General features: G+C 36.6%; 2 protein-coding genes across 2 annotated transcripts; one reads left to right on the forward strand and one right to left on the reverse strand.

The window, feature by feature from the left end:
- Positions 1 to 1,437: 1,437 nt before the first annotated feature.
- On the forward strand, positions 1,438 to 16,425 carry LOC133326800 (methylthioribose-1-phosphate isomerase-like). The gene is made up of 5 exons (XM_061535408.1): positions 1,438 to 1,595; positions 15,265 to 15,500; positions 15,561 to 15,769; positions 15,859 to 16,022; positions 16,096 to 16,425. The coding sequence occupies exons 1-5, from the start codon at positions 1,464 to 1,466 to the stop codon at positions 16,423 to 16,425; spliced, it is 1,071 nt and encodes a 356-aa protein (XP_061391392.1). The 5' UTR covers positions 1,438 to 1,463.
- Positions 16,426 to 23,657: 7,232 nt separating this feature from the next.
- LOC133326798 (lysyl oxidase homolog 4-like) lies at positions 23,658 to 24,739 on the reverse strand. The gene is made up of 2 exons (XM_061535405.1): positions 23,962 to 24,739; positions 23,658 to 23,896 (listed from the first exon to the last, which is right to left on the reverse strand). Exons 1-2 carry the CDS (start codon positions 24,737 to 24,739, stop codon positions 23,658 to 23,660), a joined length of 1,017 nt encoding a protein of 338 aa, XP_061391389.1.
- Between the last annotated feature and the right edge of the window lie 910 nt (positions 24,740 to 25,649).

Genomic DNA, 25,649 nt, shown 5'->3' on the forward strand with positions numbered 1-25,649 from the left:
TTTGCATTAAAATCTCCTAGAAGAATTTTCATGTCATGGTCAGAGCAGCGGTCATATGCTGTTTCTAGGCGCTCGTAAAATATGTCTTTGGTCTGCTCATCTTTGTCTTCGGTCGGAGCATGGGCGCAAATAAGACTGATGTAGAAGATCTTCGCTTTTATACGGATTATAACAATTCGCTCATCTACAGGAGTGAATCTGGAGAGGAGGTCTTTTATTCTTCTGTTAACCATAAATCCGCAGCCAAATTCATGTCTCGTTTCATGGCAGCTTTAAAACAGTGCGTAATTGTCTGATTTACTTACGCCAGTCCCTTTCCATCGCGTTTCCTGTAAGGCAATAATATCGGCTTTTTACTTCTTGAGTACATACGCCAAAGCGAACACTGCGCCTGTTCAGTACAACGTGCGCACATTCCAAGTGCAGATTCGCAGATCGTGGTCCCTTATACGTTTGTGGAGGTCGTCAACATTAGGGCGGTTTGTTTTCTTTTTCTTTGCTTTTTCATAATAGGATAGGTTTTCCGAGTGTAGGCAACTAACCCGACGCCTCAACCCATTTTTTTATAGTTCTTATGGGTGAACTCGCGGAACATATCAGCTCACTATTTTAACGGGTTTTGAAAATAGCTACTTCACCACGGGGAGGTGTCCACAATTTAGATAAAAGTGGGGCCATGATAAGCCTGAGCTTCCCCACGTTAAAGCCAACTAGAGCCGTTGCTTGGTGTCTATCAGCCCCTACGCCACCCAAAATAAAATAAATTTTCACTGGGACTGGACATCAACAGTCATCTGTAAATCTCAAAGTTTCTACTTGAAATCGATTTTTGACCCATAGATAAGTTTCAAAATTTATTCAGCATAAACAAATTCAGCATAAACAAATTATTCTTTTTATTGTCAACATATAAACATAGCATCCAACAATATGTCATTAGGTGTGTGTGTAGGGTACTGATAATCCTTACACATATATAAATTTGTTGCTTAATTTGTAATAATTTCATTTTAATTTCCATTCCCACATAATTTTAATGATTTATTAAATTGTTGATAGCCTTTTCAATTTGTTTGTAAAGCCTACGCGCCAAAATGTATTTTTATCTGCATATATATATATATATATATATAATGTAATAAAGTGGGTCAGATTAGAAATAAAAAATATTTTTCAAAAAAGAAAAAAAAAGATATTAAAACAAGGAATCTATAAAACCAACTTCGAATTTACTTAAATTTATATTAATAAAAAATTCCAATTTTTCTATATTCTAAATTATTACACTATCAATTTAATTTATTTTCATTCATACATCTAATGTACCAATATGCGGCAATATATCTATAATATGTGTGTACATATGTCTTTTGCAGTTTATAGTGACTTTTGGTGTGTGTAAATAAACGTGCAAAACAAACAACAACAACAAACAAAAAAGACAACCAGAACAAATTGTAAAAATGTCTTTACAATCGATTAAATACACAGCCGGTAAATTGGAAATATTGGATCAGCTATTACTTCCGGTACAATCGAAATATGTAGCTGTTAAAGGTGTTGAAGATGGCTGGAAAGTTATAAATAAAATGCAGGTGAGCTATTTTTATATTTATTATTTTTTTACTTTTATTAAAATTAAAATAGTTTATTCAATCATAACACTGTCGAAGTAAGGAAAAGTAAGAGATAGTAAATCGCACTTGAATTTGTCATTTCTCTGTTTATTTTTTGTATCGTCGTTATCTCTTAAAACGACGGCTAAGGGACTGGCGAAATTGGGCGTTATATGCGATATGTCGTTATAAGCGGACTTCTCTAGGGAATTTTGGATACGTCGTTAAAACTGATATGTCGTTATAAATGGTTGATTTATTTCAAAACTAAGGAAAATGTCATGCAAAGAGAAGTGGTTAATTCGTGGTACACCTAGTGGTATGGGAAACGGTTTTAAAGTGGTTTTAGATAAACTATATCGATCATACGCCATATTGTCCGTCACAATGAAAATATCAAACATTTTCTGAAAACAAAACAGAGAAGATAATATTTGGGGTTATAAATATGCAATATTCTACAAAATTTTATTATTTGGCAAATTTTTAATAGATAAGTATTTCCTAACTTTGAAAATTAGAAGAAACTATTTATGGCGTTCCTATAGCAATTAAATCTGCTTACCAAATATCAACACGCAAAAAGGTGGACATTGGACTGGACAAAACATAGAAAAACTGGGCATAAACAAATGCTTTTGAAATCAGTACATATTTAGCTTCTATATATTTGTTTACCCTTCACCACACTGCGGTACAGGGTATTATGCTATTGTGCATATGTTTGCAACAGGTAAAAGGAATCGAGATAGACTCATGATTCCTTTTGAGAATATGCGTAGAATCAATTTCTGAGTCGATTTATGCATGTCCTTCCGTCCATGTATTTTTGTGAACAAAGAACAGGTCGCATTTATTATCCGATTGGAATGAAATTTTGCACATGTGACTTATATGGCCCAAGGACGAACCCTATTGAAATTGGAGAAAATCGGTTCAGATTTAGATATAGCTCCCATATATAGTTTCGTCGGATTTTATGTAAATGGTGCACCTAACTCCCAATATTGGTCTGATTGAGACCAAATTTTGCACAGAGTTCTAAAGTAGACCTATATTGATATATGCCAAGTTTTGTTGAAATCGGTTCAGATTTAGATATAGCTCCCATATATAGTTTCGCAATTTTGCACAGAGTACTGAATTAGGCCTAGATTGATATATGCCAAGTATTGATGAAATCGGTCCAGATTTAGATATAGCTCCCATATATTGTTTCGTCCGATTTTATGTAAATGGATCGACATACTGCTAGTATTGGTAAAATAGAGACAAAATTTTGCACAGCGTACTGAATTATGTCAGGATTGATGTATGTGAAGTTTTGTTGGAATCGGTTCAGATTAAGATATATATCCCTGTTCATAAAAATATGAACATGGTCGGCTTCATCCTTTTTATTTTATGATCACTTCACATTTATGCATTTCATAAATGATGTCCAAGTGGTTTTATGATAAGTGGCTAATGTAGTCACAAAATCAATAGAAGTCCACACACAAAGATATGGGTGCGCTCATTTGATGTAAACAAATGAACGCAATTCCCATGTGTACTGTGAGATCTGATAGTTGTGTTAAGATTAGGCTAAGTTAGATTAGTTTATGTAGTACTTAAGGGGACCCCCCCATTCTCGGGGTCAAAATTGTTGTTGATATAATTCGAATCTACACTAATTAAACAATGTCCCTACAAAATTTCAAGTGAAAATCTCAAGAACTCTTGAAGATATATCCGATTTATTGTGTCAACATCAAGTGACGACTGAAGGGCTTCTTAAACTTTAAACGAGTTTTTCTCTAAACATGTTTTTGCGAATGGCGGGCACGATAACTCAAAAACTAATAATCCAATCGGTTCCAAATTTTGCAAGGCTTCTCTGGGAGTGTATAGCTCTCGTATGAACTAGGATAAAGCCAATCGGTGAAGATCTTCCTTATTATACCCTACACAACTATGTTGTCAGGGTATTATAGCTTTGTGCAGCCCCAAATGTTTGTAACGCCGCGAAATATTGGTCCTAGACCCACCTTTAAGTATACCGATCGTCATATCTCGACTAGCTGAGTCGATCTACACATGTGTGTCCGTCCGTCCGTCCGTCTGTCCATTATAATTTGTAAACACGATACAGGCCACAGTTATGGACCAATCTTCACGAAAGGATGGGTAGGATGGGTTCTGGCCAATGAAGACCCCTATTGTTTTTGGAAAAGATTGGTTAATATTTAGGGGATGAAATGGACCAAATACTAAATTTTTGTCGGTTTTTCTGGTCGCTCCAGAGGCCGCAATTATGGCCCAAACACCGCGAATTTTTGCATGGAGAAGGGTATCGGGCCAGAGAATAAGCATGCATGTTTTGATAAAGATCGGTCAATATTTAGCGGGTCAAATGGACCCTGACTTTTGTGTGAAAAATGACAAAATTTGTATTCTATGGCATATATATTTACTCCTGAAGGACATAGACCCGAAAAATTGATAGTATATCCAAGAGGAGTGGTTGACCTTTAAATTGATACCAATTATATTGTTTTATGTGCTCGGATGTGGGAGTTACACCTAAATATTTACAGGTATCCGTATATTATTTAGTAACCCATTATCACTCTGGAGAGCGGAACTATAGCGCTGATCGCTTTGAAATGTTCCATGAGGTTCCAGTTATGGTCAAGGACAAAGCCTATAATTTTCGGTGATGATCAGATAATAATTTTGGAATGAAGTGGACCGAAAACGTATTTTTTGTTTGTTTTTTTTTTCTAGTCGATCTACCAGCCACAATTGAAAGCCGAACATCACAAAACAACCCACGTTGAATAGAATCTGGACAAGTAATTAGAAGGACTGTACTGAATATTAGTAATATTTGTGGACCTCTGGTGGGTCATGAGGGTGCAAACATCGCGAAATATTGCCCAAGCTCAGAATGTGGTACCACAGAAAGTTATATGTTCATGGAAGTTGTGTAGGGTATCATATGGTCGGCCCCGTCCGACTATACTGCTCCGCTCACTGGTTTTTTAACTTGGTTTTTGGTAAAAAATCGGCGATTTTCCAAAAATATTTTTTCAAAGGTCCACCATTTTGTTAATTTTAGAGCGAAGTCTATAATCCTAGTTCATACGAGAGCCAGACATGTACTCTTTCTAACACCGTTGGAATTTTCGGATTCCGATGTTCCAGTGAGGAGTTATCATGCCCGCCATCAAAAATAAGGACTTTTCTTTAATTACAAAAAACAACAACAAAACAATAACAAAATTTTTTTGTAAATTATTTTTCTTCTCTTTTAAATCTTCAATTATATATGTGCAAAGTTACAAACCTCCACAAGCATTAGTATTGATTTACCAGCCCATTTAAAATCTTGAAAAATTACAATCGAGAATGGGGGGGGGGGGGGTTCCCTTAAGTCAGAATATTTCATAAATAAATTAGAGTTGAAACTACAATCGAACTATAAGGTTGGTTTCAACATCTCACTCTCTTAATACTCCCATCTCCCATATATAGTTTAGTCCGATTTTATGTAAATGGCGCACCGAGGAGTCTATGTTTGTTCTATATTAACAAAATTTAGCAGCGGGTATGGAATTTAGTCTAAAAAGCTTTGATTAAGTCTGAAATCGTTTCAGATTTAAATATAGCTCACATATATTCTTTAGTCCCATATTATGTAAATGGAGCACCATATTTGCACTATATTTTGTTGTTGAAATCGGTTCAGATATAGATATAGCTCCCTCATATATTTTTGTCCGATTGTTTGCAAATGGTGGAGCCTATGTCTGGTCGCTTTACATGAAATATTGCATAGCGTATTAGATTGAAGACGTCTCAGCGATACCGAGGTATATAAAATCGTTCACTACCTCGAAGCTGTAGTTTTCAAGTTCCACAGTTGGTCCGAGTCTACTGGACGTCTTGCGCATTGATACCATCAGCTTGGTCTTTTCGCCATTTACTGTCACATTGGCAGACTCCTTCTCAATTCGTTCAAAGGTGGCTGTTACCGCTCGCAATGCTCGACCCATTATGTCGATATCGTCGGCATAGGCGAGTAACATATGCTGTTTGGTGTACAGAGTGTCATTTCTGTTCACATTTGCATCTCGTATGACCTTTCAAAGAGGATGTTGAACAGATCACACGACAAAATGTCACCTTGTATGAATCCTCATGCGATATTGAAGGGCTCCGACATCGTACCAGATAAAGTTATCCGAATGCCGCTTTATAGTCGACGAATAAGTGGAATGTATTGATGTGCTTTTCGTGTTTTTTTCCAGGATCTGGCACAGAGTGAAAATCTGGTCAATTGTGGATTTGCCAGGTCTGAAGCCGCATTTCGGTTGTTCATACAGCACACTGGATAGGACTTCATATGCGATATCGTCTGGTCTCCTTTTTGGTGCACGGGACACAGTATGCTCAGGTTCCAATCATTAGGCATGCATTCCTCTAGCCAAATTGTACTAATCAGCTGGTGCATGCCCCTTGCCAGTATCTGACTGATAACCCATCGGCACCTGCTGCTTTATTATTCTTCAGCCAATTGGTTGATATTCAGTATCTGTTCACCAGTCTTCAATAGTTCGGCTGGTAATCCATCGGTACCTACTGCTTTATTGTTCTTCTGCCGATTAACCTCATCTTGACTAGGTGGTGGTATACACTCTATACCGTTATCTCTATATGATACCAGAAGCATTTCAAAATGTTCCTTCCAGATCCTCAACACGCCGTTTGTATATGTCACCAGGTTTCTTCATTTCTACAGGAGGATGTACCTGCACCAAAGCCTTCGGTTTGGTGTTTTACTCGTTGATAAAATTTCCACACTTCAATCTGACTCCTGCACATCTCGATTTGCTCCCGCTCACGTTTTTCTCGTTCTTTCTTCTTTTTTTCTAAAAATACGTTTCTCCTCTCTCCTTTTCTCCCGATAATTCTCCATTACGTGTTGCTACTGTCTGCCCTATTAATTTATGAAATCGATTATTCCCTTCGAGAGTTATCGTGCGCCCAGCCAGACAGACGGACGGACTTGTGTAAATCGACCCCAAATTTTCTCAAACGGATTTGGTCCAAAGAATCATGGGGTCTAAAACCAATATTTCGATGAGGCATATTTTCACCGTATCAAAGTGTATGTAACCTCATTAGCCATAAGACTGAGGGTATAAAAAGATAGGTCGGTCTGCTATGCTATACCAGTGTGATCTGATTGAATCAAACAAGAAGAATTATATACACTCAGTGGAAAAGTCGAAGATACCAGCATGGAAGTTTCTGTCGAAGATATTTGGTTCCATTCATCTTGCAGCACATCTTTGAGCATTACCGTAGAGGTAATTTTGCGATGTAGGATTCGTCGTTCCAAGGCATCCCATATGTGTTCGATTTCTTTGAAGACCTACAATCAAGCGTATCATAACATGTCATAAAAAATACTTTTTATTCCCGCAAATCAGTAAAAAAACACATTTCTTTAAAAAATTCACCACATACAACCATCCAACATTCTATCACAGCGAATGCAAATGAGACAGTCAAATGTAAATCCTCATCAGATTATCACAATTTTTTTTACAATACTACTCACATCATCACAAATTGTTTGGCCTATAGAAGCACTTGACTGACTTGTCATTGCCATAGAGTGTCATCACTTATGTTTTGACACTGATTATGATGTATTCACCATCAAAATAAACATAGCACAACAGAACAGATAAATAATATCAGATATGAGGATGAGCAATGACATGACATGTGTGGTGTGGTGTGGTAGTAGTAGATAATGGGGTAGCTTTGTTTCGTTTCGCATTGCTTTGCATTGCTTATTGTGAAAGTGCTTTATGTTTCCTCATTTTTTCTCTGTTGCTGTCCCTTGACGGCATGGTGTTGTTGTTGTTGCTGCTGCCATAATTTGCATATTGTTGGGTAATTAGAAGGTAAATTGATTATTTAAATTTACACAGCACATATAAAATTTATAATGAATTTTGCACAGAATGATATGAAATGTACAGTGCATTTGAACGGAATGGTTTGGAAATTGAATTAAAATTAAAAAGGATACCATCAAAGTGTGTACGGACTTGTGTGACAAACTTGACATACCTAGTTCTTGACTTATTTTTGGACATTTTTCAAAATGTCTTATCAATCCATCTAAGAAATATATGGAAGTTATGTCTAAACCTGAACATTTTCCTTTTGTATATTACATGAAAATGTACGAGGACATATTACCCTTAGACAGCAGGCCAGAGTCTCCTTCCTCAACAAATAAAAGTATATTGAGCGTATTTTTGTCACCAGAGCGGTATTAGCGGTATCAGTATCTAACAATGCGGTCCCGTCAAAATGGATAAATAAAACATGGATCTTGTTCCGTTGCGTTTGTCAGAACCGCATTCACCACAGATCTATCTCGGTGAGAAGCAATGGATGTGGAGAATGAATGCATATTTGAGGATAAAAGCGGGTAGACGATAGTCTGACTCATCCACGCCTCGAAGACGCATGTTTCGATAAAAAATTAGAGTCTGTTCAGTGTATACCTATCTTGCTTTAGCGAGACTTTAGTAATTCAGATCACCGCTGAGGTAGAGGTGCTTTATCTGACTGATTGACGGTTGAAGCTAGACATTTTGGGTGAGGGTCACCCTTAGTACATAGGTTACAGATAAGGCTGGGTTTTTGGGTAGACGATAGTCTGTCTCATCCTCGCCTCGAAGACGCATGTTTCGATAAAAAAAAATTAGGGTCTGTTCAGTGTATACCTATCTTGCTTTAGCGAGACTCTAGTAATTCAGATCACCGCTGAGGTAGAGGCGCTTTATTTGACTGACTGACGGTTGAAGCTAGACATTTTGGGTGAGGGTCACCCTTAGTCCATAGGTTACAGATAAGGCTGGGTTTTTGGACATTCGTACTAAAACGGTACGAAATGTACTAAAAAGTACTAAATGTGGTACCATTTGTATTTAGCGAACCAGTGGAGGTAGAAGGTTATAGGTGAAGTGTAGGATAGATGTACCAAAGGATATTTGGACATTCGAACTATAAGTATCCGAATTCGTAACATGTGAACGGTTAGAGCTAAAAACTTGAAATTTCGAACTTGAATATTATGAGTACGAAAAGTATTAAATTGTACTATATTTGGTACAGTTTGGATATGAATGAACAAATAGAATTGAACCAGAGAAATTTTGGAACTAAGATTACTACTGCATTTTAGAAATGGGGTATTTTGGGAAATTCGTACTAAATGGTACTAAATTTGGTACATTGTGAATTAGGGTGAACCGATATGAAATGTGGAAATAATATTACTACTGCATTATGGAAATGGTGTATTTTGGTAGTTTGGGAAATTCGTACTTATGTGTACTAAATTTGGTACAATTTGAATTTTGGGTGAACGAAGAGAGCTGGAATCCTGCAATTTGGTGTTAGAATCTTGGAATTAAGATTACTTTTGGAGTGTAGAATTGTGTGTTGTTTTTGAAATTCGTATTTATGTGTGCTAAATTTGGTACAATTTGAAATATCGCCAAAGAAGTAGCGGACGTATGCTAGTAGACCATATATCAGTCCACTTTTGTAATGTAATAACGTCCTGGTATTTGGTTCGGACAAATTCCCCGTCATCGTCGTTGTTAATAGACAACCCGACCTTACCATTGGAAAGCTGATTGGCAGAATTACTTTCAAAGTCAAAAAACTAGACCATTTGAGGTAAATTGCTGCAACGGTTAAATCACTCTCGAACACTGGAAGGAGGCACAACAGGGCGGCTTTCATGTCCATTCCCTCCAATATTTTTGGTAGCTAAGGGGAATTTCTGTAAATTCGTCACTACTGCTGCCGCCCGCTAATGAATACTCCAATCAATGTATGATTTGCATTGTACGATTCCTGATGACGCAAATGGGTGAGAAGTCAAGCAGCAAATATATATATATATATATATACTAGAATGAAGACGGAATGTGGTACGTCGTATAAGAGCTCTTCATGTTAATAACTGCAGCAACTTTCACAGGTTGCAGCTACGGATATTCTGGAGTAAGTTCAGTAGGTTTGGCAAGTCAATTGAATAAGAATAGAGTGGTGTGAGGGCCTGTACCACCTGCTGGAAAATCCGTACCTAATACAGATCCTTCCTAACACGCCTGGGTGGGGAGTTTTATCCACCATATGATGATGATTATCCCTGAAGCACCCATAGGATAGGATCTTCGTCTCTTCATGAAGATGGTCCCTAATAACTGCAACAGGGTGCAGTTATCAGGACAGCTTTCTAACAGGTCTGAATACTGAGTATGTACTAGTATTCGCTGACCTTACTAGTACCGCATAGCTGGCCACAGACCCATCTATCGCTCTGTAAGAGTTCAACAAGGTTTCCATATCTGCATACCAAGGCAAGCGATTTGAGGACCTTGTTCTTACTTTCTTACATATCGCTGAAAACTGTGGCTTGCGCGGACGATTTGAAAATGCTGTCGAATGTGACCCCGAGTGGTTGGAATTGTCTTTTCACGACACTTTACTCACAAACTTTACTCACATATATCCAGACTCCCTGTTGAAATAGGTTGGATCCTTACTGAATTTGAAAAAAAGGAAAGTCAAAAATAGACAATGAATGATAATTTCGCTTTCTTGTACTTCAGTTGTTACAGCAACAACAACCCATAGGTAAATAATAGTCTCATTGATTTTTTGTTATTATGTTGTAAAGAAGTATTAACAATATTATGAGTGTTGGTTGACCCCATTTCATCGAATGCGTTGTATTTCCCAATCATTTATTTTTTGTTTGATCTACATTTTCACATTTAAAGACAACAATGATTATGAAAATTTATTGTAGATTTCTATTTTGAATTGGCGCTCGCTACCACAATTTATATTCGCATGTGGAATTCAAAATATGTATGCCCCAAAGCAGAAATGTAAACAAATGTCAACGACAATTTTATTTAACAATTGAATATTGTTAGAAATGTCGTATTTTTAGTAGCATTTAAATAAATAATTCACATCAAACAAAATGCATCTATTTTTGGGACCCAGACAATAAAAATGTTTCTATGCCAGAAAAAGAAAAAAACGAGAAACAAAAATGTGCACATACTTAAATAGTTGTGGTCGGCCGAGAGGAACACCCGTTCGAATAACGATTTAATGAAGAAATATGATGACGGTACAATTTGATGCATTTGAGTATGAGGGACATGTATATGCTACAATATTAATTGCTCAATTGCATAGTTTTTTTTTTAAGCAAGTGATTCACTTGGCGTGACGAAATAAAATTCTTTAGGTATTTAAAATGTATTAAATATAAATAACGCATTGAACAAATTCAATTATTTGCATAGAAGATATTTTACTGAATTCGTCGTATGCTTTCCAAATCGATTTGTAATGGAAGTATTCCATATTTTGCATTATACTACTGCATTGCTATTTTACGATCACATTTCCTCATATTCATTCAAATCCGATGTTATCATATGGAAAATATATATATTTATATATTTTTTATACCCTTCACCACACTGTGGTACAGGGTATTATGTCTTTGTTTGTAACAGACAAAAGGAAACGAAATAGGCACATGGTTGATTTATGCATGTCCGTCCGTCTGTCCATGTTAAATTGTAAACAAAGTACAGGTCGCATTTTTTATTCGATTTGGATGAAATTTGGCACGGCTGATTTATTTGGCCCAAGGACGAACCCCATTGAAATTGGGAAAAATCGGTCCAAATTTAGATATAGCTCCCATATATATTTTCGTCCGATTTCAGGTAAATGATGCACCAAAGTCCCTTTATATACTTCGATTTGCACGAAATTCGGCACAAAGTACTGAGATAAGTCTAGAACGATGTGTGTGAAATTTCGTACAAATCGGTTCAGATTTAGATATTGCTCCCATATATATTTTCGTCCGATTTTACATAAATGGTGCACCAAACTCCTAATGTTTGCCAGATTAAAACGAAATTTTGCGTATCAAATTGAGACTTGAATGACGTTATTGGGTTTTGTTGAAATTGGTGCAAATGCAGCCATAGCTTCCATATGTATTTCGAATCGGTGGCTGATTGAAATTAAATTGTTAACAGAGCGGCGTACTGAATAGCGTGTATCGTATTAAACTTATCATAGGTTGCAGGAGGAAGTGAGTATGTGCCTTCGAGGGAACATTGAAAATTGTATGTCAATGGATAGATATGCACAATATACCCAAAGTGTTGAAGGGTATCATATAGTCGGCTCAGTCCGACTTTACTACTTTCCTTACTGGTTTGTGTTTGCTATACTCTTTATTTCTTATAAATTAACTCTTATCTGTTGTATTTCAATGGTCGTATGCCGTCGTTCATTTGTCGTACATTGTTTGTCATTTTCTCTGCAAGCAAAAATCACATGCATATCATATTTTATATTCTCTCCTACGGTGAACTCTCGTGGAATCAGAAGATGAAGATGATGTGTCTTGGACAGTTAATTTGCAAACCTTAAGATTTATCATTGTTTTGATTATTTTGGACGTTATCTCTTTTAGTTATATTTATAAATAAATATATATTTTTAATCATATTTATCTGATGAAAATTATATTTTGTAAAGTGTCGTCGTATATTTTGGATTATAACTGGCCTGTATAGTATCTACATTTATTTTATATCGGTTTCTTCCTTCGCGAGTTATTATGCCCACCAGAACAACGAACGGACGTTTGTAAATTGACTCCTAAATAGGGACTAGTTGGCTTTTTATATTAAAAAGTCTTAAAGTCGAAGTCAAATTTTGATCTTTGAGAAATTCGGAACGTCGTCAAAACTCACATATTCTAGAACTTTATTTTATCTGTTGACAATAATTTATACAAAAATCAATTCTGAAGTCTGTAATGCCATGTACAGACGAGCGTCGTTCGCTCTCTCATTCGTTGTTCGACCCCTAATTATGAAGTAATTACTTAGTTCCCCATACAAAATTTTCTGAGCGAACACCGACTTTTATAGGTTCTAGTTTTTATAGATCTAGTTTTTATATATGCAGAAGGAAGTAAATTTTGTAATCTACATAATGCAATATGCCTTTCCTTCCCTTTTTTCTAATTAGCGTACAAAACGAGAAACAAATGTGGGCAAACCCAAACAAAAATTCTCCAATTTTTTATATGTCACATTTGAATTGAGAAAATATAAAAAATTATTCATAGTCCCAATTTAGATTAGGCGAGTTTACTTACGGCAAGTCTTTGACTGTAGGAGAGAGGGGCAAGGGGAATAGAAATGGAAAAAATTGCTCGTACCGACAATTTTCTGGCAATTCGTTTTGTGTATTTCGTATTTGTTGACATTTTATATTTATTTAAATGTGAAAAAAACTATTGACATCAAATGAAAAAAGAAATATTTTTGAAACCGAATTGCCTTGTATAGACGCATGAAGCAAGTTCAAAAGAACATGGCATAAAAGTCGACAATCGATTTTGAACGGGTTTGGCAAAATCGAAAGATCGAAAATCGATTTTTTTAGTGAAGGATAAAATCAATTTTTTGTTCAGAGGCAAACATTGAAAAGTCGAAAAGTTGAATTTTGCGCTCAACTACCTCTAATTGTTTGTTTGTGCAATATTCGAATATGGTAAAAAACTTGAAATCTAAAACCGATATTTCAAACCTATATATTAATTCTTCAACATTTCGGATCATTTGTTGGGCCAGGTTTCAAATAAGAATTTGAAAATTAAAAAAAAAATCGGTTGTCTCGATGTGGCAACTGCTTCATACAGAAAGAGGTGTTCAAAAAATACACATCCGCAATTTTTTACAAAGAAAGCACGCATTTAAAATGTTTTTATTGTAAAGGAGCATTAGCGGAAGCTCTTACTTCTGAATTCAACAGAATAAAGCCGGGAACAAGACTAATTCAATGCCCCTCATGAGCTATGGCATTCCGTACTAGATAATGACCAAAGGCGTACAACGCTGACTGAGTAAATTGATAGCTCCATGTTTTGCCCAGAGAAATGGGATGCCCCCCACGAGAATTATTCCCACAGTTCGCTGGACATCACTATTGGTCTGATAAATGCTGTAATTGTCTTGGTTCAGACCACCTCACCATCGAAGTCTCTGTAAAGTTTTAAAGCATTGAAACCGCAACAAGTACATTGTGGGCACGGTTAATTAACTCTCGAATCCCAGAAGAAAGGACGATAGAATGGCTGTCATGTTTAGCAACGATGACTGATCCGTAGAGGTGCCCCAGATTTTTACCGGCAATTCATAGAGTACCTCGAAAGTGACAAGGCGAAAAGGTGTGTGATATGTCGCTTTAGAGCTGTTCGAGCCGAGGAGGTACCACCACAATTTACGAAGTCATCCAAGCGAAGTCATGCAGCACCTGTTAGGGTGTTATCGTCGGAAACACTTTGTCATCCTTATGGACAAGCTTTTTTGATCTGGAGACAGAGGTCCACACGTACAAACGTGAACCTTTAACACGAAGGCAGGCAAATATGCCAGCAAAGGTGAATAGTACAGACCGATTTCCCTTCTGTCTTCAGTGGCAAAAACGAATACCGCTCTGAGAGGGTCCATGATACATGTGTATTATCTTATGGATGTATTATATTATCGATGTAGCACCTGTTTGGGTGTTATATTCGAAAACACTTTGGCATATCCTTATGGACTGGCTTTTATGATCTGGAGATAGAGGTCCAAATGTACAAACGTGAACCTTAAATAAGCAGGCCTGCCAGGCAGGTCTAGATAACATGCATACAGATACATTCGGCAAGGCAGTACAACAATATCGTGAGTCCATCCATAGCAGCAAATGTGACCATCCAAATTCCCACTAGGCACGAATTGATACCACAATACCTAAGACTTAATTACACATGCCTTTCTTAGGGACGCCTACCATACAAATTATAACCTTATTGAATTTGGACCAGAGAATAGTTCAGACCGATTTCCCTTCCGCTCTGAGAACTGCAGGGTCCATGACACTTGTGTATCATCTCCACGAAGAGAAGAAGATCAGACCCGTTAGGGTGTTATCGTCGGAAACATATCCTATCCTTATGGACAAGTGAACCTTTAGATCAACAGTCCTATCAGACAGGTCTAAATAACATTCACACAGATACAGTCGCCCATGCAGTACAAGAATATCATTCATAACAGCAAAGGAAACCAGCTAACCATACTAATTCCTACTGGGCATGTCGCCGAATTCCTTAGGCAAGCCTACCAAACAGATTGCAACATTCTTGATTTGGACCCAGATAAGCCAGAACCATAGAATACGTTATAAATTCGTTTCTTGTATTTCAGTTGTTGAAACAACAACCATATGTTCGTATGTGGAGAAGGAGTAGGTTTCCATGTATTGTACAGGCAGTGTATGATATTTCCAGCTCATTCCTATGGACTGAATATTAATTTCGGGGTTTCTTTAGAAATGTTTACGATTTTTACGCAATATATTTGAATTATCTTTTTATACACATTCCGCAATTTATTCGCTGAATTCCTTTATTACTTGTTTAACTTATTTGCATTATTTCGGGTTTTTCTTTCAGGTTCGTGGCGCTCCTGCCATCGCCATTGTTGGCTGTCTATCCCTGGCTGTTGAAATTTTCCCCGAAACATATGAATCTAAGAAAACATTGCGGCAAGAAATTGAGGGAAAGCTCAATTATCTTGTATCCGCAAGACCTACGGCGGTCAATATGAAGATTGCAGCTGACGAATTGATTTCTTTGGCAAATGAACTGACAAAGGATGAAAGCGTTACTGTGGAAGAGATGAAACAAAAGTATGTTCGCATTTTTATTTTTTACATAAGATTATAGGCTTTCTAGATTCTAGATTGTAGATTCCTTGATATAACTGAGGCTATGCTGCAAAAAGATATATCAGACAATAAAGCCATTGGAAGCAATGGTGCTAAGGCTGTGTTAGAAAGTGCCGGTAAAGATGGCCCTGTACGAGTCTTGACACACTGTAATACCGGATCATTGGCTACAGCTGGTTATGGTACAGCACTTGGTGTTGTACGAAAGCTACATGAACTCAAAAAATTAGGTAATGATGAAATGAACAAAAATAATTTTTAATTATAAATTTTAATTATTATTATTAAAATAATTGCTGAACCATTGTTTTGTTTTCAGAACACGTTTATTGTACCGAAACACGACCCTATAATCAAGGTGCACGTTTAACAGCCTATGAATTAGTACATGATAAACTTCCAGCCACTTTGGTACTGGATAGTATGGTGGCAGCATTGTTGCGTGCCAAAAATGTGGCAGCTGTTGTGGTGGGAGCTGATCGTGTAAGTAAAAAAATGACTCTTAAGACAGAAGAAGCCTGGAATATAAAACGCACCTCTTTTTAATATATTACAGGTTGCTGCCAATGGAGATACAGCAAATAAAATCGGCACCTATCAAATTGCCGTTGTTGCCAAACACCATGGTGTACCATTCTTTGTTGCCGCACCCCTAACATCAATAGATTTACAAATACCCAGTGGTGATCATATAATAATTGAAGAGCGACCAGATCGTGAAATGACCCATGTCGGTGAACATAGAATAGCAGCGCCTGGCATTAATTGTTGGAATCCTGCCTTTGATGTTACGCCTGCATCATTAATTACGGGCATAATAACAGAACGTGGTGTCTACAAGCCACAACAATTAAAAGAAGAAATTAGTGCTTTATTAGATTTGTAATTTAGCTATGCCTACATAAGTGATAAGTTCCAAAAATCCACATACATCAAAAAGTTCCCCCTTTATATATAAAAATAAGAAATGTTTAGATGCTTCCTTTATAAGAAAAAAACAAAATCAATTTTGCAAAACAAAAACTTAAAAATAATATACTGTAATAATAAATATAAATTACCGTTTTATAGCACCATTTTTTATATACATACATAAAATACACTTTAACCATTTTAGTTGTGATATTGTTAATCAATACTTGTACTTTATTTTGCTAAAAATAAATATAAAAATGCTCAACATGTTTAATTAAATAAAGACATACAAAGATGAGCCAAGACAAATGATATTTGTTTATTTGTAATCAGCAGTTTTTGTGACTTGTAAATGACATTATTTAGGTATGAAATTCAGTATCCTACATTAAGATTCTAAAACAATAATCTCGGCGAAATTTATTCAAACTGTATAAATATTCTGACAATATTTCAGATAGAGCTGATAGTTACAATATTTAAGATAGAGTGGATAGTCCGTTCACATGATATTATAAAATTAATTTTATTTGCCAGGCCTACTCCCAGTTTGTTTGAGATCCGAAACTATACAGCCCAAACGTCAAAATGTAGGAGAAATTCTATTCCTACGGAGATTCTATTCCTAACTGTGGGTCTTTTTCATACTTTGTGTGTACCCTTATTTGTTTGCTCAAATTTAAAGTGTTTGTGTTGTACGAAATAATTAAAAAGAAATAAAGAATTGAAACCAAAAATGAATAGTAACATATTTAGAGGATGTTGCTACCTCCAGATAGCAACAAAGAACTTCTACAAAATTGCCAAGAAGACAATTGCGAGATAGTTCCAATCCCCTTGAATTGTCACAATCATTGTAAGTGCATAAAAATTAAAAATAGTTGAAAATCTGATATGTATTTCCTAACAGATTCAAAAAATACTACCGGGTAAGCAAACCAGCATTCCAATACTTGTTGGAAGTTTTGGCACAACATACTCCTACTAGGAAAAACAAGTCTGGAATTCCAACGATTACCAAGTTGAATGTGATAAATTTAGTACTAAACGTTTTCCATTGATGATCCCATCGAAATGAGCTCATTTTCCGTTTCTATACCCTCCACCATAGTATGGAGGGTATATTAGTTTTGTTTTTCAGCATCGAAATAATCATTTCCGACCCTATAAAGTATATATTCTTGATCAGCGTAAAATTCTAAGACGATTTAAGCATGTCCATCTGTCTGTTGTAATCACTCACTCTAGCGTCTAAACGAATTGAGATAGAGCCCCAAAATTTAGTCTTTTGTCTACAGGCAGGTCAAGTTCGAAGATGGGCTATATCGGTCCACGTTTAGCCACAGCTCCCATATAAGGGTATCCCCCCATTTTCGGTATTTTGGGGTTCTTGAGCGTGTTTTTTAACCGAATTTGCTGCAATTCGGTATTTTGTAGTCGTATATGGTAACAAATCGCCCTACCCAAAATTATTAATATTCGCCCCATTTTTGGGGTAGTCCCTATATAACCCATTTTTTATATTAAAATTGTTATCTGATTTGTTCCGCGTTTCGAGTTTGGTTCCAAGACTCTGTTGTAATCATTCACCTGCGGAGGATAGCGAGATGAAAAATTAGAACGTAAGGTTCGATAATGAACTATATCTGCATTTAGACCTAGCTCCTGTGTAGAGATTCCAGAAGGAGTGGACCGATATTCCCCATCTTCGAATTTGAACTAAGTTTGGAAGAAATAATAAGATGGGCAAAGTTTGGTCCAAAGAAACATGGGGTCTAGAACCAATATTTCGATGAGGCACATTTTCACCGTTTTGAAGTGTATGCACCCTCATTAGCCATAAGGCTGAGGGTATAATTATCCATTAAAAACTTCTGAAGGTCTGTTAGGATTCATCTATTGAATATACCCAAAGTAGTGAAGGGTATCATATAGTCGGCCCCGTCCGACTTTACTACTTTCCTTACTGGATTATATTAAAATAGATAACTGAATTGTTCCGGTTTTTGGGGTTACCTCCATATACCCGCATTCCACCATAGTAGGGGGGATATGCTTTACTCAATTTTTTTCCGTTTATACCCTACATATGATAATTTAGTCGATTCATCCATCTGTTATAATCATTCGTCTTTTGTTCGAGAATGACTATATCCGCCCGTTTTTGGGCATAGTCCCTATATAAAACCAATCGGCGTAAATTTGGGTCTTTGGTCCACTATTTACCTAAAATTGGACGAAACTATACTTTTCGTACCCTTAAAGTCCATATTTCCAAAACCCACGCCTACACACCAACAACAACCTACAATCATAATTTCAACCTTCTAGCTTCACTCACTCACTTATCACTAAGCTCATTTATATATTAAGATTTTATACGGCATTCTCGATTTAATTTATAAAGATGTGGGAAAAATGCACTTCACTCCAGCAATGTTCGCTGAGAATCACATCGAACTGTTCCGATTCGCAGTTGAACCATACATATGAGTAGTGTGTAATTAAATATGGCCGTAAATTCGGATTAGGCCTTAATCGGGGGGCAAGTGACGCTTAATCCGGGGTCAATGACTATTAATCCGGATTAAGGCTTAAGTCGGGGTCAATGACCCTTAATCCGGATTAAGCCTTAATCCGGGGTCAATGACCCTTAATCCGGGATAAATGACTCTTAACCCGGATTAAGCCTTAATCCGGGATAAATGACTCTTAATCCGGGATCAATAACCCTTAATCCATATTAAGCCTTAATCAGGGTTCAATGACCCTTAATCCGGATTCGGGGTCAATGACCCTTAATCCGGGATAAATGACTCTTAATCCGGATTAAACCTTAATCCGGGGTTAATGACCCTTAATCCATATTAAGCCTTAATCAGGTTTCAATGACCCTTAATCCGGATTCGGGGTCAATGACTCTTAATCCGGGATAAATGACCCTTAATCCGGGGTCAATGACCCTTAATCCGGGATAAATGACTCTTAATCCGGATTAAACCTTAATCCGTTGTAAATGGACATTAATCCGGGGCCAATAACCCTTAATCCGGATTAAGCCTTAATCCGGGGTCAATGACCCTTAATCCGGATTAAATCTTAATCCGGTGTCAATGGACATTAATCCGGGGCCAATAACCCTTAATCCGGATTAAGCCTTAATCCGGGATAAATGACTCTTAATCCGGATTAAACCTTAATCCGGGGTCAATGACTTTAATCCGGGGTCAATGAACCTTAATCCGGGATAAATGATTCTTAATCCGGGATAAATGACCCTTAATCCGGATTAAACCTTAATCCGGTGTCAATGGACATTAATCCGGGACCAATACCCCTTAATCCGGGATAAATGACCCTTAATCCGGATTAAGCCTTAATCCGGGATAAATGACTCTTAATCCGGATTAAACCTTAATCCGGGGTCAATAACCCTTAATCCATATTAAGCCTTAATCAGGGTTCAATGACCCTTAATCCGGATTAAGCCTTAATCCGGGATAAATGACTCTTAATCCGTGATAAGTGACTCTTAATCCGCATTAAACCTTAATCTGGGTTCAATGACCCTTAATCCGGATTAAGCCTTAATTCGGGATAAATGACCCTTAATCCGGATTAAACCTTAATCCGGGGTCAATGGCCCTTAGACATAGCCCCTGTGTGGAGGTTCCAGAAGGAGTGGACCGATATTCCCCATCTTCGAATTTGAACTAAGTTTGGAAGAAATAATAAGATGGGCAAAGTTTGGTCCAAAGAAACATGGAGTCTAGAACCAATATTTCGATGACGCACATTTTCACCGTTTTAAAGTGTATACACCCTCATTAGCCATAAGGCTGAGGGTATAATTATCCATTAAAAATTTCTGAAATTTTTATTATGATTTACATTATGGTTTACATAGAAACGTCTGTATAGGTCCACTTTTTCGCATGTTCCCTATATTTTCATTTCTAGTACCTGTCAGTATATCTATGGTGAAGGGTATCCAAAGTTCGGCCCGGCCGAACTTACCGCCTTTTCACTTGTTTTTTTTTCTAAAACCGAGTAAGAGACTCTTTGCACCCTTTATAGATTCCACGTGAAATGTCAGGATGTAATTCCAAAAATGACACTAAATGCTGCAATTGGGTTTTATTTGTCTTCGACTTACAAATAATGTATTTATTTCTATTTCAATTTATGTATATTTGAAAAACCATACTTACATTTTTATCCCCCTTCGATTTTGTTTGTGAGATATTTTGACAGGAAAAACACAAATCGAACTTTCTTATGATGCCTACTTTTTCTCCTTTCTCCCTTTTATTCCGCCCGGAATTTTCTTTACGATTGGGAAAAGGGGACAATAAAGAAATTCCGTACGGAATTATTTTTGACGATTGGGCTGAAATTGAACTTTCTTATGATGCCTACATTGCCTCTTTTCTCTCTTTAATTCCGCGCGAAATTTTCTTTAGGATTGGGAAAAGGAAAAAGAAATTCCGAACGGAATTATTTTTGACGATTGGTCTGAAATTGAACTTTTTTATGATGCCTACTTTTTCTCCTTTCTCCCTTTAATTCAGCGCGGCATTTTTTACGATTGCGGAAAAGGGAGAAGAAAGAAATTCCGTACGGAATTATTGTAACGATTGGGCTGATAGTCTTCCCTGCATCGAATAATATTGGATTTATTAAATTTAAAATGTTGGCCCTTTATGGGGAAGGTCCTAGAAAGAATGCGTCGATAAGTCCTTTCTTCAAACAATATAAAGGCTTGGTAAAAATATTAGAATGTGCCAAGTTTGGTTCAAATCGGAGAGTTCGTCCAAATGATATTACAAAATTAATTTTCAGCAAAATGTTGACCATTTTGTGTGGGAGGTTCCAGAAGGAGTGGACCTATGGGTCCCATCTTCGTAATTTAATTAAGTTTGAAAGACATAATATGTTGAGCAAAGTTTGAATGAAGTCGGTTAGTCCCTTTGAGAGTTGTCGTGTGCGTCATACAGACGGATGACTGTATTTTTGTAAATCGACTCCTAATTGTCTGAAACGAATTAGCCATAAGGCTGATGGTATAAAATATGGAGGGTCACGAAAAAGAGTACTAATTCTTGACTCAATTCAATAGTGTCTACTTTATTTACATTTAAAAGAAAATAGTCGATATTTAGAATATCTTAGAAGTTTCGCGTAATGCTAATTTTTTTGTGTATAATATAAGTTTATATATGTTCTAGCATATGCCCACTACTTCGTTAGCGAATGTGGGTAATATTTAAACATGTTTTAACATATTATTTTATTTTCACAGAAAACTGCGTATGTCAGAAAAACTAAACAATCCACACATTAATCATTATCAACCATAAATTGAATTTGAGAACCATTTAGTACCAAATTTCATGATTCGAACTTCCTACGTACCACGATCCTACACAATGATTCCAAATTCAAATTTTAGGATTTCAACTCTATTTAGTACACTGTAGTTCCTCTATTTAGTACACTGTAGTTCCAATTTCCAATGTACTACACTTAGTACAAATTTCTAAAACTTCCTACACAACCCAACCCTACACCCCCACAGTGATCCTAAATCCAAGTTTCAGAATTCCAGTACACATTAATACAAATTTCTAAAACCTCTACATATCTCAATCTTACACCTCAACGGTGATCCTGACTCCAAATTTCATGACTCCAGCTCTATTGGTTCACCTATAATTCAAATTGTACCAAATTTAGTACTATTTAGTACCCATAAGTATTAAACTGAATCCTGACCCCAATCCCACACCCCTACAGTGATCCAGACTCCAAATTTCTTTGCTCCCGCTATATAGGTTCACCCAAATCCAAACTGTATCGGTTATTGTACGATTTAGTACTTTTCGTACACATAAATAACAAATTTCCAAAACCACGTTCATATCCCAATCCTACACTTCGACGGTAATGTTAATTTCAAATTTCAGGATTCCAGCTCGATTTGTACCTCCAAAACAAATTTACACCAAATATAGTACTATATAGTACCTTCCTTACACATGAGTACACGCTTTCAAAACCATATCTTAAATAGACCCTACATCTCAACCCTTATTTGCATTCAAATTTCAAGTTTTTAGCTCTATCCATTCACATGCTACGATACTGTACCAAATTTAGTACATTTTAGTACTTTTCGCATACTTATACATTTATAGCAGAATGTCCAAAAAACCCGTTTGCTATATCTATTTTACACTCAATCAGTGACGCTCATTTAAAATGTAAGAGTTCTAGCTCTACATTTAGTACTTTTCGTACTGTTCCAGTACAAATTTCCAAAAAACCAGCCTTATCTGTCACCTTTGGACCAAGAGTGACCCTCACCCAAAATTTTAAGATTCTAGCATCAGCCGTTTCGTCTGGGCGTTGATGAATCGTTAAATTAGTCAGTCAATCACTTTACTCTTTTATCAATATAGAAGATTGTCAATATGGAATAAAACTTTAGAATTCACACGAACAATTTGTGTAAAATTTATGAAAATCGGTTAAGTAGTCGCTGAGTTATTTGCATTTGAATTCCACGTTGATCCGAAATACACTTACTGTTCAGTGCTGGGCACCTATTACTTGATAATGAAAAACCGCTCAAAAATGCATTTTTTACAAACCGTAATTTTTTCTTTCCATATTGGTTGCTGGTATGTAAAGAAAATTGTAGCATACTTTTAGGTCAACGCACAGTCTGTATGTAGTCCGATTTTTAACTTGATAGGTGATTGTTTTTAACTCAGCAAAAACATAACCCATTTTTATAAATTTTGTAAAAATGGTTTGTGAGAATTCTAAAGTTTTATTAAATATTAACGATGCATATAAAAATATATGTTATATATGAGAAAAATAGCATTATGTGAATGTTCAGAGATATTTAAAATATCGATTTTTTTTTTCGTTAAATGCAAGCAAATTCGATTTGGACAGGATGTATAGTATGAATTCCTTAAGCCTATTACACTAATTGCAATGTTTATGCTTTTCCTTTACTCAGTACCAATTGGAAATTTTTAAACATTATTGCCTTAATATTTAATGTTATATTTCCTACTTTTATGAAACAATTTTTCTAAAACCGAATTCGAAAGTTGTAGATATATTATTTACAGAAAATCAATTGCGAACCCCTTTAGTACTAAATTTTATTAAAACTTGGATTTTCATTTATTTGGCATACCACAGAGGAGTTTGTGTACAATTTCTTAATCTGGTTGTAAGACGTTCACCCGTATAGTCCAACAAACATTCGGCACCATTATTTTCGAATGATTCTTCACTTATGGCATAATCCGGATTGATGGCCACACGAAGGATGTACGTGCGATGTATGGGTAAATTTGTAACATCAACCCATTGGCAATCGAGTTGAGCGTTATAGGTGTCCGAACAGCCCACCGAAATACCTAATTAGACGAAAAAATAGTTGTATGTTATTATATTCATTTTGAGTATTATTCTCCAAACCCACCTTGTTCCCGATTGCCACATGTATGTTTGGGACGTATACCCGGTCGACATGAGGTGTCCATCAGACAAAATGATGCCTTATGGCCCTGAGCCATTTTCCTATAGTTCAAATCATAAATATCAAAACTTGCAAATGCCTCCATACTGTGATAATGATTGTGACACTGATGCCACTGCCATTGATCATAATTGGCATATGGGCTAAAATCTGCCCCACCCACATTTTCCGCCTTCGTTTCGAATCGCAATAGTTTTCTCAATGCTCCCGGTTGGCTGCGTACAATTTCATAGGCATCTCTCGATAAACAATTCTCTTCCATGGCACATGTCAACCGCGACAATGGTTGTGTATCCAAATAGGCATTTCTTTGTATTTCTGGAACACCCAATTGCAAATCGGGTACCCGATCAATACACCTAACCACAGCCACATTTGGATTGGGGGCATTACATATTTTCGGATATGTTGTTTCACGATAACAATCACGTAAAAGCTTTTCACTGCCACGACACAGAGTACCTACAATACCCCACGGATGGGTTGTACTGTTACCGAATTGCTGGGTTTGATTTGTAGCTGCCGCATAACCCATATTCAGTTGGCGGCAGACAACATTCGCCTCACGAAAACTCCAATGGGTGGCACACACAGTACCCCATGTACGACCAAAATCGGTGCTAATTTCAACGCGACCTTCTCTTATATTCGTTGCAGGTTTGTGATTCCTTGGCGAATTGTTGAGGCGTACCCGCATATTACGAAAATTCGTTTGAATCATTTGTCGCTCTCTCCGCAAATCGGCTATGTTGATAAAGGAAGAAAGAATTTCAAGAAAGTTAGCTCATATTATAACCTTTACAGGCTGTTACACTGAGGTCTTTCCTTACAATTGATTTCGGTGAAACCGAGCAGTATCAATAGTGCTAAGAACATTTCCTGTATTTCCCAAAAAGTTTAACTAAACTTGAAGTTGTTCGAAACACGCGCTTATATTGAATATTGAATTACTTCCCAGATTCGGTTTTTGTTTGAATTCTCAATGAAACAGATGTATGGCTGTAGTCATCCATTGTGAAAGGTAGGTCAATAATTTGGGACACATAAAAACATGTTGCATTTTGAATAGCAAAATATATATGTATGAATAAACTCAGTTAAGTTCTGTCGGGCTGTACTTTTTATACGCCCCATCATGGGGTGGATATTATTCAAATTTCTGAGGGTTATTACCCAAAAATCGATCGATATTCATAATTTGTGGACGCCAATTTCCTTACTTACTTAGCTGGCTTGTGGCTGAACTTTCGTTCCATAAGCAGAGCTTAAAAAAGATTTCCAGGCACGTCAGTCTTTTGCGCAGTTTTTCTAATTTGAAAGATCATATTCGGCAATGTTGTCTTTTACTTGATCTTTCCATCTTATTCGTGGCCTTCCCCTTCTGCGTGAAGAATCAGCTGGTTCGCTATTATATGCCTTTTGGGCTGGGGCATCGTCATCCAATTCTTACAACATGACCTAGCCAACGTAGTCGCTAGTACCCATGCTTTAGATCAATGTAACAGCACAGGTAGTATTAGCGTCTTGTAGAGTGTGAGTTTAGTCTGCCGGGAGAAGGCCTTGCTTTTGAGTTGCTTACTCAGACCATAGTAGCATCTGTTGGCCAACACTATCCTCCGAATTTCAAAACT

This window comes from Musca vetustissima, unplaced genomic scaffold (genome assembly GCF_032173495.1).
Source record: "Musca vetustissima isolate MV318-11 ecotype Yass unplaced genomic scaffold, APGP_CSIRO_Mvet_v1 utg17496, whole genome shotgun sequence".
In the NCBI taxonomy this organism is placed as follows: domain Eukaryota; kingdom Metazoa; phylum Arthropoda; class Insecta; order Diptera; family Muscidae; genus Musca; species Musca vetustissima.